The sequence below is a fragment of the Gymnoscopelus braueri genome (assembly GCF_963280865.1).
Source record: "Gymnoscopelus braueri genome assembly, chromosome: 3".
Lineage (NCBI taxonomy): Eukaryota > Metazoa > Chordata > Actinopteri > Myctophiformes > Myctophidae > Gymnoscopelus > Gymnoscopelus braueri.
Genome location: NC_137612.1, coordinates 37,012,784 through 37,029,167, shown reverse-complemented (window position 1 = coordinate 37,029,167; position 16,384 = coordinate 37,012,784). Strand labels below are relative to the sequence as shown.

Here is a 16,384-nt window from a genome sequence, read left to right as displayed (position 1 = left end):
AATTCAGGACATTACAACCAACATGAGAAGAGAATAGAATAACAGATGCAGACGAGTCCACCGCATATCAAACGCCAAAGACAGTCGGTCTGTTTTTCCAGTCACAGTGAAAAAACTGTTCACCTCCAAAATCGATGACCAGGAAAATAGAAGCCACAGATCTAAGCTCAGGCAGATAAACCTTCCAGAGGTTGCAGAGTGAAATGATGCATGCGCTTTCATAGAGAGCGAGCTCTCCGAAGCATTGGATCTCGTCTCGAGCCATTTTCTTCGGCGCCACCGACTCCCTGGTCCGAAAAAGCTCAGCAGAACAGCAAAACCCAACCAAAGTGAAGTTTCTCAACTTAATTTTTTTTCTTCACTTTCCTACGTTACAGAATGCATGGTCAGGGACTCATCAGTGCCTAATATTCATGTTAACACTGCCAGTACACCAAGGAAGTAAATACCCAAATATTTCTCACATATTGTAAATATGATCCAAAGCACTCCTCTGCTCATAAAACACTTTCTGTGGAGATTTACTAGCACCAACTCATAAGCCTTACTAGCACCAAATCATTAGCCTTACTAGCACCAAATCATAAGCCTTACTAGCACCAAATCATAAGCCTTACTAGCACCAACTCATAAGCCTTACTAGCACCAAATCATAAGCATTACTAGCACCAAATCATAAGCCTTACTAGCACCAAATCATAAGCCTTACTAGCACCAAATCATAAGCCTTACTAGCACCAAATCATAAGCATTACTAGCACCAAATCATAAGCTTTACTAGCACCAAATCAATGTTCACAAGAACAAAAATCGGACTGCTTTTCTCAAAAAGAAAAAGTAGGCCTACTCTTGAGAGACAAACAAATTCACATCAATTATTATTTTTACTTGGAGCCCAACAATGGCTGCAGGAAGAGCCACGGATAGTTAAAGGAAACATTTTATGACCGAGGGGGACATATGGAAGGCTTGTTATCAAGAAACTCCAATCAGAAAGAACCATTAACTAACAATTCCTCACATCTCAAGAGGATTCCACAGGTAGCCTTAATGCTGGATTCACAGACGACAAAATATAGGAGGTAATTCATTCTATGCAGGCAGGAAAAACAGCTTGGCCAGATGGGTTTCCAACAGATATTTAGAAAAACTTCAAACACAAACTTAACGCTTCACTTTCAGCAATGTTTATGGAATCATCTGAGAATGGTTTACCATTTTAGACTGGCTAGACCTGGTGTGGGAATTCACTTATAGCAATGGGTTAGGTAAGTTTGGGGACTTGCACAATGGCAAGGCTATGATGACGCATGCTTGCGTAATTGTACTTGCTGTACTGTTTGCAATTCGTTAGATGCAGCCAGATTCATTTGTAGACCTGGCATCCTATAGTGTGTATAGTTTCAATGTACAGATTTACTTTTTGATATTGTATGGTTTAGGCTGATGATAGGTTCTTGGTTTGCCTATGATCCTAGATTACCATTTCCATGCATTTGATGTATTACCTCATGTTTACCTTGCTTACTGTAGGTCGCTCTGGATTAAGAGCGTCTAGGCGCTAAATGCCTAAATTGTAATTGTAATTGTAAATTGATAATAAAGTATTCAAGTATTCAATCAAACTTGAAGAAATTAAATTGATATCCCAAACACTTTTAAAAATATTTGCAAATGATACGTTTTATTGTTGTAGCCCAAAGTCAAAAGTTAACTGTATCCTTCCTGTCTACTCTAGAGGACACAATTGCTAATTAAATGTAGAAAGGACACTTTTTTGCACCAGTTGGTTTCTACTGTAGCTCTACTCTACTGTACCCAGTCCTCTGTGGGCCGTCAGAATGCCTGGAGGGAGAATATGCAGGAGGTCTCAGGAAGACCGGGGTACCATAATGCTTAGAGGCCCATACTCCAATAATGAATATGAGGTTACGGCTATTACAATTTCATTGGATAATTATGCACATATATATCTCCAGTTAAACTACACAAATTAATGAAAATTTCCCAGACACACATGTGAACAGGAAGAAGGAACATTGTTCCACTGTGTGTGGGAGTGTGACAACATTACAGTTCTAGAGGGAGGTATAGCATGCAATAAATGCTGGACATAAAGCTACCTCTAGTCTACACCCCAAATTGTTCTTAAGAGGCATACGATACCGAAACAAAAATAAAGCACTTAACATATGCTTGCTCCATTCTTAACGCCTCATAGCGTCATCATGGACATGGAGTCTCCACAAGAATGCTACGAATGGCACAAGGTGTCACAACGACGGACCACATCAGAAATGTGGTCCTGGCCCGGACAGCCGGCCTTGCGGTCCGGGCACCTAGGCTCATAAGTAGCCTGACAGCACACTGTGGGTTCGAGTCCCGTTCCTGACGGTCTTTGCTGCGTGTCTCTGGCCATCTCTCTTCCCCCTTTTCCTGTCCATCTCTACTACAAAACTATAAATAAAGGCAGAAAAAAAGCCCCCAAAAAAAAGTATATATATAAAAAAATAAAAGATGTGGTCCTCTATGGGGACCTACCACGGGTCACAGACAAAGTCAGGGAGAGAAGGATGAGGCTGGCAGGGCACTGCGTCAGGCACCCGGAACTAGAGGCAAGGAAACTGACACTATGGGAGCCAACAGCCAACCCAGGGCAAAGCCAGGAAAAGCAAGAAGCGCACCACCTACATAGATGCACTGCGGCACGACAGCTTAGCTAACAACACTGTAGAGCTCAAGACCCTGATGTTAGATAGGAGAGTGTGGACGGCAGCGATTCAGGAGTCCCAAGTTGGTGTTGGCTTGACCGCAGTCTCGCATCGCAACGCATCATGGACATACAGTATGTAAATAGGCCACACTTAGGTCAGTGGCTCAGGGAGATGTGTTCCTGTCTGTCAATGGAGTAAATCACTTACATTTTTGATTCCATATGGGAACCATTCATTCTCTTTATGGAAAATACAGTATGAATGCCTGAAGTGCTGAGGAAATGGGAATATGCAGAGAGAAGTATAACAATTTTATTTTTCCTAATTTAATTAATTAAACGTTTCACCTCTGTATTTTCATTAGTTATTTGACCAAATGCCTCATCGGCGGTTGTGCGATGAGCCGTTTGGGCAAAAATGAAAAAGCATTTAAAACATGAAAATATTAAATTCAATAAAAGGGGGGAAAAATGCTCTAAAGAATCACATCTCCGGGGTTGTAAGGTTTCACAGCTGGAAAGTCTAAAATAAGAGGAGAACTGAACAAACATGACCAGTAACATCTCAGATCCGCCACTCGGAAGACCTTTAAGACCTTTTACCTCAGAAGCGATGAGCTCCAGGCCGCGGCACTGTCGGTCCTTCTCCTTCTGCAGCAGGTCCCACATCTCTGGGTCGTCCTGGGCCAGGCTGTCCTGTCCCGTCCAGCCACGCTCCTCCTCCAGTGCCGGCGCCGCGGCATAGGACTGCTGCCCGCGCACACTCAGGGCCAGTGGGACGCGTTGGCGCAGTGGCTAGGGAGGGACAAGGAGGATAGGTTGGGGAAGACAAGACAGAGATGTGAGATTAAGAAAACAGCAATTCTCAACCTTGGTAAATGTCAAGGACTCCCAGTTTGATATGTATTATAGGCCACGGACCCCCATTCAGGGTTGCCAGTTCTGCTTATTATAATTTCCCCGCAAGATTTTATTTGAAAATAGCCGATCTACAAGCTCACAACGCGTCGCGACGCGTTGTGAGCTTGTAGATGTATATGTATAGATGTATATGTTAAAGTGCTCATGTGGCCCATAGTCGCTTCTTTTGGGCTGGTTTTCCTAGACCTGGTTGCTTGTTTCTCTCACAGAATCTGGCAACACTGCCCCCATTTGGTGTGATTTTTATCTCTGGGAGCCCAAACTACACAGTAAAATCCTTTATGTTAATTCAACAGGTTCTTAATGATCAGTTATTTAGCTGGGGACCCCCTGGAACTCCCTCAAGAATCCCTGGGGATCCCCGGACTCCATGTTGAGAACCAGTGTGAATGACTGTTAAACTGTGACATAGGACTCTGCCATCGTGGCTCTTGTCTTTACAACCATGAAATGACCATATTTGGAGCTGGGAGACACATTGATCAACCTCTATCCTAATTGCTGTGGTAGTCTATGACAGTGACTTGTCAATCACAATGTTACTACACCTTAAACATATTTTTTGTGCGTAAGTAGGCTGCCGCGGCGCAGTGATTCTGGACACAAACATTAGTACCATGTGACAGAGGGGTCGAAATTGAACGAAACCTGCTCTATATGGTAGAAATAGTCAACAATACAAATGACGCTAGTTTTTTTTATTAATTAATTTTTAATGAGCGGCCCCCACCAAATCTACTAATCTACCGGAACTACTTCATATTTATCAGAAACGGACCATAACTCTGACCACGGGACTCAGGCAATCAATTAATACCTTTGCAACCACTACATTAATGGTAAGTATTTCCTACAGAAAATACTAAAAAAATCTGAACTAACCCTTTAATGCATACTAGGGGAGTAACTTACAATGATACTGTGACGATATTGTGGTCCTCGATAATGATAACATTGCGATGTGTGTGATAATCAATATATTTCAAGAAATTCTATCCATGATACATCACTATATCTGTAACTTAAAAGAAGAAGCTACTGTATACCCATAAAAAGGCAAAAAGCAGGAATTATCTATTTATTCAGAGTTGACATGAAAGCAGATTATTTAGTGTGCATCACAAACTGGCCAACATTAGAATGCAGGTGTAAAACACTTCTGAATCTGAATTGACATGTTTTGGTCCGGAAGCTTCCCACACACAGATATGGAAGCCAATAAAAGCAGCAATAAAGAAAACTATTCATTTTCAGCACCCAAAGTCGGGTGGGTCGCATTAAAAGGGTTATCAGAAATGCTCCGGTCATCATACTGGTGTCCAGGTCAATTGCTCAATTGCTTTCCCACGTGGCAGTGGTGTCAACTATACATTTACCTAAACCAGACACTGCAAGACTACAAATAATGTTTTTTGTATTTTCTTGAGCCCCTGAATATTAATTTTGAAAGCCACTTGGTGGTATTTATTGGTGCATCAAATCGAGAAGAATTGAGCTGAGGCCTCAGTCTCAAACAAGGCCTGTTAAAGATATGAAGACGTACTGTATAGAAGAAGACAATCTCTCTGCGGGGAGCGCCTTTGATCATTCTTTACACATTTGAACCGACGCACGGCGCCGTGGTCAATTTGTCCAACATGAATAAGGCAACATTTCAGTCCCATAGTTTTCTCCTCCCCCTACTACAGTACTATGTACCGTACCCATCATCTTCTCTTGCACTCTAATATGTAAGCCTGGTATAATTAGAAGATGGTGTGTTTGTATGATATCAATAATCAGCGTGGTTGTTCAATTATGCCTCTATCAGCAGTTCTACCAACTGAGTTTTTTTTTTTTTTTTTTTTTTACGGCTTTTACTGCCCCAGTGTACTGAAAACGGTACAGAGAGAACACATTCAGCACTTCCTGCTTATCTAATCTGGACTGGGGCTGACAAGTTTTCTGCTGCTTCTGCTCCAATGGCTGATCATGCGAGTGCAGAGTCCATATGGTTTTCACTTGCTCCGTCTCTGTTTTTTTTAAAGTTTATTTATTTCTTTAATGGCTAAGCATTAACTTTAACTCTCTATCCTTGGCCCGCTCCTTTCTCCCCCCCCCCCTCTATACCAAATCTCTTCACCAAAAATAGCCGAGCTTGTCGGCCATTTTCGGCCAAATGTTCACCCCAGAATAGGGACGCAAGGGTTCATGTGGTCGTATCCAGTCTCCCCACTGAACAAGTCAATAAGGACGATCGATACCTTTGTGGGTTAAAACTACCATACCGACAATAAGCCCCCCAGACCTACTTACTACGGGTTGTGGATAATGGTTTCCAACTGGAGAGATTGGAGATTGGAGAGAGTACCCATTGTGTTCTTAAGGGTAAGGATGCTGTTACATTGTTATGTGTAAAAGGATAGGACTCCATTTAAATGATCCCACCAAAATTAAAACCAACTCAGAAGGTCTAGAGGGCCTGCTGAGGGAGAGCTGATAGCTTCAGTATCATAACCAATTTCAGAAAATTAATTGCTGAGGAATGGAATCAATTCAATCTTGATGATAAATCACTTCTCTACTTTTATTAGCAGCTTGGTAGTGAACTGAGGAGAAGAAGAGGGAGGGGGGGGACATATTTTGACAGGTATGATGCACTTAAAACAAATGGGCTAATTCCTGGAATGTAAACAATGTTATGATTATTTATGAGCAGTATGTCCATCACTCATTCAACAACTACCATGTTGTACAGGTGTGCTGGTGTGTGAGTGATAAGTTCACCTCCCACATCATTAGAAAGAAATTAGCACAATGCTGGAGGCTGCTTAAGGTCACTTGGGTGAGTAAAAACACAATAAGGCATATTCTACATGGGTGTAAACAAAAACATGCACCAAGTTGTACACAAATGCACTGCAATGTACAAGCATTGAAAACATTACTAAACAGCCTTGCTTTGGGTTGAATATACAGATATAAAGTATTGTAATTGTAAACTGGGCGCACTTTACAGGTCCGTTTGATCAAGTATAGAGGGTTTAAGTGATTCTGAAATTGCAGCTCAACAAAAGCCAATTCATTCTAGTGTATGACTGAGGAAAATTTCACGATGCATTTTTATCTCTGCAACACGATTCTTGTGAGCGTTTTTTTATATCGCAATAAACAATAATAACGATTATCGTCCCATTCCTAGCGTGCTTCCCTTTGGACTCTATTTCTAAGGGGTAAAGCGGCTGCCAACCACCATGGAGATATAGACTGAGAGAACGAGCCCAATCGATGGTCTTGAAGGGCGGATCCAAACCCAGCCGCCCGGATTCGTGCGGGGCTTCCTATTGCTTCACCAATCTATGTCCCCGCCTCCCCTCCCCTCCCCCCTTCCCCCCCCCCCCGGCCTGTGCACGGAGCACGCTGATGTCACCAAATTTAGAGCGACGCCCCTCTGCACTCTGATTGGTTAGGAGATAACAAGGTCCTAAGACCATCTTCCTGCATGGCTCCCCCAGGCTTTTTTTCTTTTGTAACAAAAAAAAAAAGCATGGGTTTCCGAGGCTACCATGGAGATGGTTCAAATCAGTGTTGCCAGATTTTGCGAGAGAAATAAGCAACTAGGTCTACGAAAACAATATATATATAATCGAATATTTGAAAATAGACGATCTACAAGCTCACAGTGCATTGCAATGAGACGCGTTGCGAGCTTGTAGATTTGCCATTAAAAAAAAAAAAAAAAAAAAATGTATACATTTGAACACTCCTGGCACAAAATCTTTGCAGATGGGGTCCGTGCCCAAATATATCTTAATTTGGGGGTCCTCGACATGAAAACGTTTGAGAACCACAGGTCTACACCCTCCCTAAAACCATGCGAGGGGAAAAACTGTGAATAAAGGGGAAGATACATGCACAGCTGGTCAAGTCAGACTAAGAAACACCAATGGGACGAAAAGGAAGAAAAAATAAACCATGGTGTTTCACCAGAGTTCTGTCTACAGTTTATACAGTCAGCTGAAGTGCCCTCTCTCTCTCTATCCTTAGCAGCAGCCTACAGTCAGGCCTTCTACTCCCTTGGTCTCATCCTCCTGCCTTCATCTTTCTTTTGCTCCCCAGTGTAGCCGAGGGGACAGGGGGGGTGACGCGCCCAGGGACGAGGTTGGCACATTAGCGGCTGATTTTTGCGATTCCTCTCCCCTGGCCTTCCGTCACCGGTGGCAGTGGAGGGGGTTTGGGGTGGAGCGGGGGCGGTGTGGGGGCGACTGGGATTCTGGGAGGAGGACTAAGGCGCCCAGGGAGACAGGTCGGCCTGCCTTGCGAGGACATATTCCTGCACAGAGAAATCACACGGGTCGTTAAACCCTGATAGGAACCGTCCTTCGCTGTCTGCGTTTTTCTACTGGGACGCCAACCAAGGCCAGCGAGCAGCCAGCAGAGGAGGCAAACACGCCAACCGGCGCTGCCTGTTAGAGAGCTCCTGCTGACTGTGGAGGAGACAAGGGCGCCTGTCTAACTGGGAGTCTTCCTCGTCCCCCCCAACCCCCCCCCCCCCTTCATGTCATCGTAAGCTGCTAAACAGGCAGAGCCGAGTGGCACTTGTGTGTGTGCCGTTTTTATTACTTCCCGTCTTCGTCAGGACCTGTTCCAGGACAGCTCCAGATCCCAAAAAACAAACAACGTGTGGGGGGCGCTCCCCGCGGTCCGTCTTTCCCTTCCCACAAGGCCTGTCTGCCGCGCCTGCCAGTCTATCGTGTGTCCCATCCCTGCGCCTGTCATTACGGGAATATAATTAATAAACACATGATTAATTGATCCCCGGGAAAAGTCAGAGCCAAGATGCAAAGCACCAGATCTGTCACAGAAGGGGGACTATTTTTAGGAGGCCGATCAGGCCGTCGTTTGAAGGTGAACTTGATGAAAACTTTGCAGCAGGAAAGTGCAACATCCAACACAGATGGGAACAGCCCCCGTCACAGATGGGTGACACTGTCGACTCGATGTCGGCAGGAGGTTTTGTCACTCCTGTCAAAACATCTGTGACCGTGACAGAAGACGATGAAAAAAGAAAAAGAAAAAAAGAAGAAGAACTAATCATTTCATTTAGACCGACTACAGTACGTATCACATCATTTCTGTCCATTTCCTGTGTCGGGATCCTGAGAGGAGTCAATTTCTCAGATGACTGCTGTCCATCAGCCGCTGCTACAAACAACAATCGGCCTTGTAATACAGAGGATGAGAAAAAAGAAACAGAAGAATGCACCGTATATAGCAGAGGGGGTGAAAAGGATTGAGGGAACTGAGGAAGCTGAAGTAGAGGGAAACAGTTAAGCCCAGCTACAGGAGTTTAAAAAAATCTAAGTTCAAGGCAGGACAACAGATCATTTTAAATGCTAGATAGGTAGATATTATGAAAACTAATAAAAAGTTAAAAAAGTAATATGAAGAAAAAGAATAAACCCGCAGATGAGTGTGCGGGTTTCTTCTTTTTCTTTTCCTTCAAATGCTAGATATTCAAATTATGTGGAAGAAACTGTACTTAACTTAACATTTGCCATTCCCATAAACAATAAATGGAGGAAGTCCACCTTGTTAAACTCACCTAAAGCCCCTATAAACAAATACAAGGATATTTATATCATCAGTATACATATAATTTAACCTTTTACAATAGAGGCTTCCAGAGCATTGCAAATATAGCTGAATGCTAGACATTTAACACTTCCTCCACTCGTGATGTCATCACTGGGCAGTTCCATTCTGCTACCTAAGGTCACTTTCTTTAAGTCATCTCCATATAATTATATGAAAAAAGAAACTGATATTGTTTAGATATTGATAAATATCAAAATGTGCCCTCGTTATATGTTGGCCTACCTTTAAATGATTTGGAAATCTGGTTCCATAACACACTACTATAAGGATAATCTTATTCTCTTCTCCATAATCTCAAACATGTACACACTACAAGATCTTTAAATAATGGCACGACATACATTATATAATTTTAATACGATTATAGGGCTTGCCGGAGCAACGCCTCACCTCACGTGAACACATGCGGAAGCAGATAACAGATGAATAACAGAGGCGGTTAAACTTGAGGTGGCAACGGATGAACGGTTCTGATGTGTCTAGAAAGACACGTTATATCTAGACCATTGGTTCTCAAAGTGGGGTCCTTGGGGTACCAGGCGGTCACCAGCTAAATTAGTTAATATAGTGCCACAATCATTTTAACCACGTTTATTTAATTTTTTTTATGGACTTTTATGCCTTTATGGATAGGACAGTAGGCTGACAGGAAATGGGGAGAGAGATGGGGGGCGACATGCAGCAAAGGCCGTCAGGATCGGGACTCGAACCCGCAACACACTGTCAGGCTACATTGAGTGAAGCCACTATTCCAGCGGTCCAGAGCACAATTTCTTTTTTAGTTCTGGGGGTCCATGGGGTGGGGGGGGGGGGGGTCCGTGGCCAAAAAACATGAAAAGACTGATATAGACAGTCGTGTTCCTGCCACATATCAACAAGCCTCGGCTAGCTAAGGCACCACAGGTTGTTTTGACCGCCCGCCGTGTCCAAAGGCCTCTTATTCACTTCACGTCTGTCTCCTTGTAGACTTGTCTCTCCTGGTCTCGACCGCTATTTTGTGCTACAATGTATGACGACGTATTAAATTGGGCTTAAGTGGTTCATCAGACTAATCCATTTTGTTGATTATAAAAATCTATTGGAATGTGGCGATTCGTTAATAAATTATATACAAATATCACCCCCAAAAAACACGCTTCTCTATTAGTCACAAACTGTATCAATAGAATAATAGAAAATATTATCGATAGTTGCAGCCCTAGCACTGAGGTAGTAGAAGGGAAGCAGGAGTGGCACCAGGGCAGCGGCATCAGTCAGTCTGACTCTCTCCCCCTGTCAACGACTAATAGGAAGGCTGCCCGTTACAAATTGCCCTGTGATTCAGCCTGGATGACACCAGACTGAGAAATCCAGCCCGTAGTGAAGGATGTACTCTCTCTGTGTGTGTGTGTGTGTGTGTGTGTGTGTGTGTGTGTGTGTGTGTGTGTGTGTGTGTGTGTGTGTGTGTGTGTGTGTGTGTGTGTGTGTGTGTGTGTGTGTGTGTGTGTGTGTGTGTGCGTTACAGTATGTGTCTACTCAAGAGCACCTTCGGTCCAATCAGGTCAAGGGGTTGTCAGAGCAACAATCAGAACGCTAAGCGCCGCAGGCGACAAAGCCAATCTCCAGCAGGGGGAAGAGGCTGAGGTGGAAGATCGTGGCATTAACTCTGTAATCTCCACACAAGATATCCAATGGAGAAGATGACTGTAGTAAAGCTCCGCACCGTCAACCCCGGACGCTTACTGGATTGAGATACTAAACGCTGGGCGCTTGTGAGAATGTGAGGGTTGAGCTTGGGTCGCAACTCGTGACCCGTCTGTCGTATCCTCTTTCACTCTCCCATAGCTTTCACACAGTATGTTCAGTGGAATGTATTTTATAAGCAGTAATATCTCCCCCAAAAAGAAAGACAGAAAGAGACGCATCCAATACACTGTGTCAAATAAGCGCTTTTGTGAAGAAGAATTTTTCAATCTTTTTACACAATGCTAGTTATTTTCAAGTTAAAGAAAAGAAATGTCTTACCCACATAAAGCTGAAAATAACCAATCATTCCCTCCTCCCCATTATCTATAAAATACAGCCGCAAAGTGCACAGGTATTTCTTAGTTTCTGTAAGCTGCAATGTATTCAGGGGGTGTAAAACACATGAACTGAGGATAAGATATACTGTAACTTAAAGTGATGTTGAACTTTGGTTGAACCTTGGGTTATATATCTACTGGCATAATGTAATTCCAAATAATTCATTATCTGCTGCCTCTGTGCCCTGTGATTAGAGTGATCATGCCAGAGCTTTTGGGTCCAAACTCCGAAGACGATCTGAGTCGTAGAGCACCGATTACAGATGGTTTGACCGATATTTTGTCAAAGTGTAAATTCTTTTGAATCAATTTGAAAAACTTAGATTTGATTAAAGTTTCTATTTGAGAACATTGAACTTGTATGCAAAACTTGCATTAAAAATAATAATAAACACATAACTTTTTGAGAGATAAACACAAACTGTACTTATTTAACCACTTTACAGTTAGCCTTATTCAAAAAAATTCTCCTATAATGACATGCCCAAAATAGGGACGCCAGGTTGACAATGGTTAAAAATCGTGACACGCCGGCTGAATAATTGCCAAAACTGATGACTTCAAAAAAGTCAAATAACGGCTGATTTATCGCCTAGACCGATACAACGGCTGGGCTTCATCTGTGATTGAGGGTCAGGACTCAGGAGTGGCATTAAGGTTGTGCTGCCGATTGACTATTGCATTGTGAGATTTCAACAGTAACTAGTCCTTTTGAAAACCGACAGTGGTCATCAAAATAAAATGTAACCAATGCAGATTTTGAAAATCAGCCCTTCTCCCTCAAGTGCATTAGTATTATCCATTTGCATTTTGCACAGTAGTATGTTGTGTAGGAATAGTCCATCTATCAAAACTTAGAAAGTGTGGACTACAGTGAAGAACACCGTCTACATAAATGATCACTTAGCCCACATATACTACTGTAGTGTATATGCTATTTGAAAGAGCCAAACTATTTTGCCCAAAATAATCTAAATTTACTACATTGTTGCTTGAAGTGGTACTTTCCGCCGAAGAGATATGGTGTAGGGATAAAAGGAGGGGAACAAGTATAGACCCCTGGGGACCCCGGTCCACAAAATATATACATTTGGAACGCCATTATAGCCATTATAACATAAAAATAGCAGATCTATAAGCTCACAATGCGTCACATTGTGAGCTTGCAGCTATTTGGGGCATTTTTTGAGTAGGGTATAAGTGGTTAATAGAAGAACCAGTGTCATGAGGTAAGCTGGTTTCATCAGGGTTTAACCCGTCTCGCACTAGCTTAGTCTTGGTATTTGGAGCATACTATGCACCATACTATGCACCATACTATGCACGATACCGGATAGCTAGAGTGGGACTTTGCCAACAGCGGTAGCCGTGGCGTGGTGCCAGCTAGGTGCCTCAGCAGGGTGGTAAACATCAAGCACAGAAGAGGGAAGTGGGATTCGGAAAACTGGATGCTGGCTACTGGATGAGCGTTAATAACAACAAGAGGGACGCTGCCACTTGTATGCAGTGTTTTTACAGTGCAAAGGACATACTTGTTACATGTTCTTGAAAGGGATGAGAGCTTAGTGTGTCTTTACAGCTCACATTGTGGAGCACACTGGTGTGAAATTTCAAAGCACGCGTATGCGTGGAATTTACTGCGCGCAGTACATGATACCGGCTACACCAGGCGCACCGATACGCAAGCTGGACGGGATCTATAAGTGCGTGTGTGCGTATGCGGGGCTCGCGTGCGTGACGTGCGTCACTCGGACATTCTCTGGTGTGTGCCGTCCGTTCTCAACATGTGGGTTGGGAGCCCCACATGATTTTGTGGGGGTCCCCAGATGACAGTGAAGTGACAATTTATAGGACTTTTTTAATACCTCAAACAAAAAAAGGGAAAAAAATACCATTACTGCAAAAGCATACTATAGAAAATGGTCGAACATTGGCCCAATTATCAAATAATATAAGAAAGAGGCAAACATCTACAAGCTCATGAGGAAGGCTCATAGACGAAACGCGTAACCATTCATTTTATTGGTGTGCCAATAAAAAAAGTGGACATGTGAGTACTTTGTCCTCCATTTAATTGACATTTTTGGATGTGCTACCCTTTTGGGATTTATTTTTTTAATTCCTTCTTTTGATGTGTATACTGGACTTTGGGTCTAGCACTCCACTGAGAAAACCCATTGTTGATGCGCAACCTCTTTTTCTTATTAAGCTCATATAACGCCTCGCGTTGCGAGGCGTTATATGAGCTTGTAGATCGGCTATTTTCACAATATTTATCTGTGGAACCGAGTCAAACTAAATCTAATGCCTCAACTCCTACAATTCCTTGTGCTTGTCAGGGTGAGGGGGGGTCCCTAGTTCAAATTATGATTGTTTTGGGGGGCTGAAAAGGTTGAGAACCACTGAGCTAGAGGTCTGTCTGCTGCATAAGTCATGCTCAAAAAAGGTAGGAAACCCCAAACCCAAAATATGTTGTAAGAACAAAAATGCCACAGTGTGTGTGAATGGTCGGTAGCAAAATACCACTGATACAAAAAGCCGGTCAAGGCCGGCATCGAGCTGCCCAATCCGGATGTCTTCAGTTTCTAGTTGACAGTCTAGCCAGGATGACCTCAAATGATCGTGGATCTGTCCTGGGGGAGTGCTTTCTCCCATAGGTCCTCATTGGTTGAAGACTGAGCTTTGGCCCATAACATGCAAAATATCAACTAAACTTTCAGTGTTGGGTAACGACTACTGTAGGGGTCAAATGATAAGCAATCATTTCTGGGCGCTGGCTTACTTTAGGTTACATGACTGTTTTTGTCAAATTGGCTGAACATGAAAGTCAAGTGAGGACTTAAACAGGTTGGCACGTTATCCCAAATCCACAAGCCTTGACAAATATGTGCAGAGTAATTTAATGTGGGGTTTTAGGTTAGTAAAAAAAAAACTCATTAAGTGTGATTACCCAACACAATAGCACACAAAAAAAACTGCTTTGCATAATGTTTTACAACATTCGTCTTGGCTAAATTCCAAACCTGTTGCAAGTAGTCTGTTTAGAAGCCACCTAAAAACAACATCCGTTTTCTCCAGATAATGATTTTTGTTCATACAACCCTTTAGACAGGTGTTGCTTTACAACACTTATTTTTTTTAAGTTGAAAATACATCCATGCACACACAAGAATGTACATTCACAGAACATTGCTGACTCTGTGAGGACATCACGAGGCTTTGTCCAAAAAGAAGGCCCTCTCGTGAGTCCATTTTAACTATAATGAAGCTGCATGCTTACATAATTACCATCAATATGAGACACATGTAAACACGTGAACCACTCAGGCTAATGGGAAACCTCAAAGTTAACATGGCCAAATGTATTAAACTGACCATGCGAGAAGTCAGGACAAACTTGGCAACAGTATCTGTCTGAAGGAAACTTCTTTTTACACCCCAAAACGGGTCCCTTTTTAATTTTAACAAACATTTCTGAACAGCCCCATCTCCCTTGTGACACAAAGCCCAAGTTTAACGATAGAGCTGTAAGCCAATGAACAGCAAACGTTTTGAAAACAGCAATTGGAGAGAGTGAAGGATTTTGAAAATGACGGTATTATTCAACTATCCTTGACCGAAGTGACCGAAGTTCACTGAGATTATATACATCTTGATATATGATTACAGTATGTGTACATGTAGTCATGTACAATAGCAAGTTGAGTTGTCATAAGGGATGCAATGCTTTATTTTGTTAATAATACTAAGAATACTAAAAATACACTGGTGGTTTTCAGATCCTATGAAACAAGCTTAATTATTAAACAGGGTTTAGAATATATTTTCTTTACATCATATTATGCACACTAACATAGTCACGAATCAACAAATAAGACTATGATTACTTGTGTAATGGGACCAAAAGGAGCCATAATACTTTACATAAGTACTTCAAGGAAATAAGTTAATATTTCCTTGGTGTTCTTACACGTTTACAGTAGCAGACAGTACCACTGCACTTTGAACTCTGGTGTCAGGGTCATCTAATAATTATTTATGACCGTCTGTCTAAAGACAAAAACAACAAAAGAAAACCCTGTCCTGTTACTTTGATTTGGAAAAATTACAGTTTTGACACACTTGCACCAAATCCCACTGTAAATACAAATGGATGATAATGCAATAAATGAGCAGTAATATGATCACATTTATTTCCCCTAAATAATCGAATTTAGTTACAGCAGCTGGATCTACAACGGCAACAAGCAGGAATATTTGCCAAGTGGTTTTGAACAACTTGATGCAGTACTATGTACTGACTCAGGTCAGCTCATGATGAAACAGACCCCACACTGTTGCATCATTGCATGCCATGTAACCACAGCAGCAGCATGGACTGACAGACAACAGCTAGCATGCTAGCTTCTCAGTGGGGTGCTGGGGAGTCATTATTACAGCTTTGATACCAGAAAAATACGAAATAGAAAGAGATCTTTATTTTTTATCATTTAGAAATGATCTCCTGCTAGTCATGATCATCCATCCAGAGCAAAAGTAGCAGTTCAGCTTCAATTTGGACGTTTTAGTTGAGTCTTACCAGCTAGCTATAGATCAGCTAGCTAGTTCACCTGTCATCTTTAGCTCTTCACAGAACATACAGTAAGCTAGCATGGAGAATGAGTGAATGGGACAGTGTTGTGATGTTCTTACCCGTGCCAGTTGTCTCAGGGTGAAAGACAGCATGTTTCCAGGTGTCAGGAGGACTGTCACGCAAGCCACCGCTGTTTGTATGAAGAGGTTAGGCTGGGAGAGGGCTGTTTTGAAGTGGGTGGTTACGTGTGCGGTTGTCTCTCGCCGAAAGGGCTTATGGGACATGTAGTCTTGGTGGCCCAGACTACATCAGTCATTCCATTGACCTGAGAGAGACTGGAATATTTTCTCTCACACCACTGGTGGGAGAGAAAATACTCAGTCAAAATAGAATGAGTGTTCATTTCGCAATATTGAACAAACACATACGACATACATGTGGATCTACTACAATGGATTGATACAATTTGTTTTTATT

The 16,384-nt window shown here is 42.5% G+C and overlaps 1 protein-coding gene across 2 annotated transcripts in view; it reads right to left on the bottom strand.

Annotated features, from left to right (window-relative positions):
• The window catches only part of shmt2 (serine hydroxymethyltransferase 2 (mitochondrial)), a 34,574-nt gene extending 18,421 nt beyond the window's left edge, over positions 1-16,153 (bottom strand). For both annotated transcript variants that reach the window (XR_013932958.1, XM_080425095.1), the window contains exons 1-2: positions 16,027-16,153; positions 3,317-3,508 (exon numbers count right to left, since the gene is read on the bottom strand). Coding sequence is in view for 1 of the 2 variants with exons in the window: in XM_080425095.1 (XP_080281221.1) it covers positions 3,317-3,508; positions 16,027-16,059 (225 nt within the window). In the remaining variant the exon portion in view is untranslated. The remainder of the gene's footprint in view (positions 1-3,316; positions 3,509-16,026) is intronic.
• Positions 16,154-16,384: the final 231 nt, after the last annotated feature.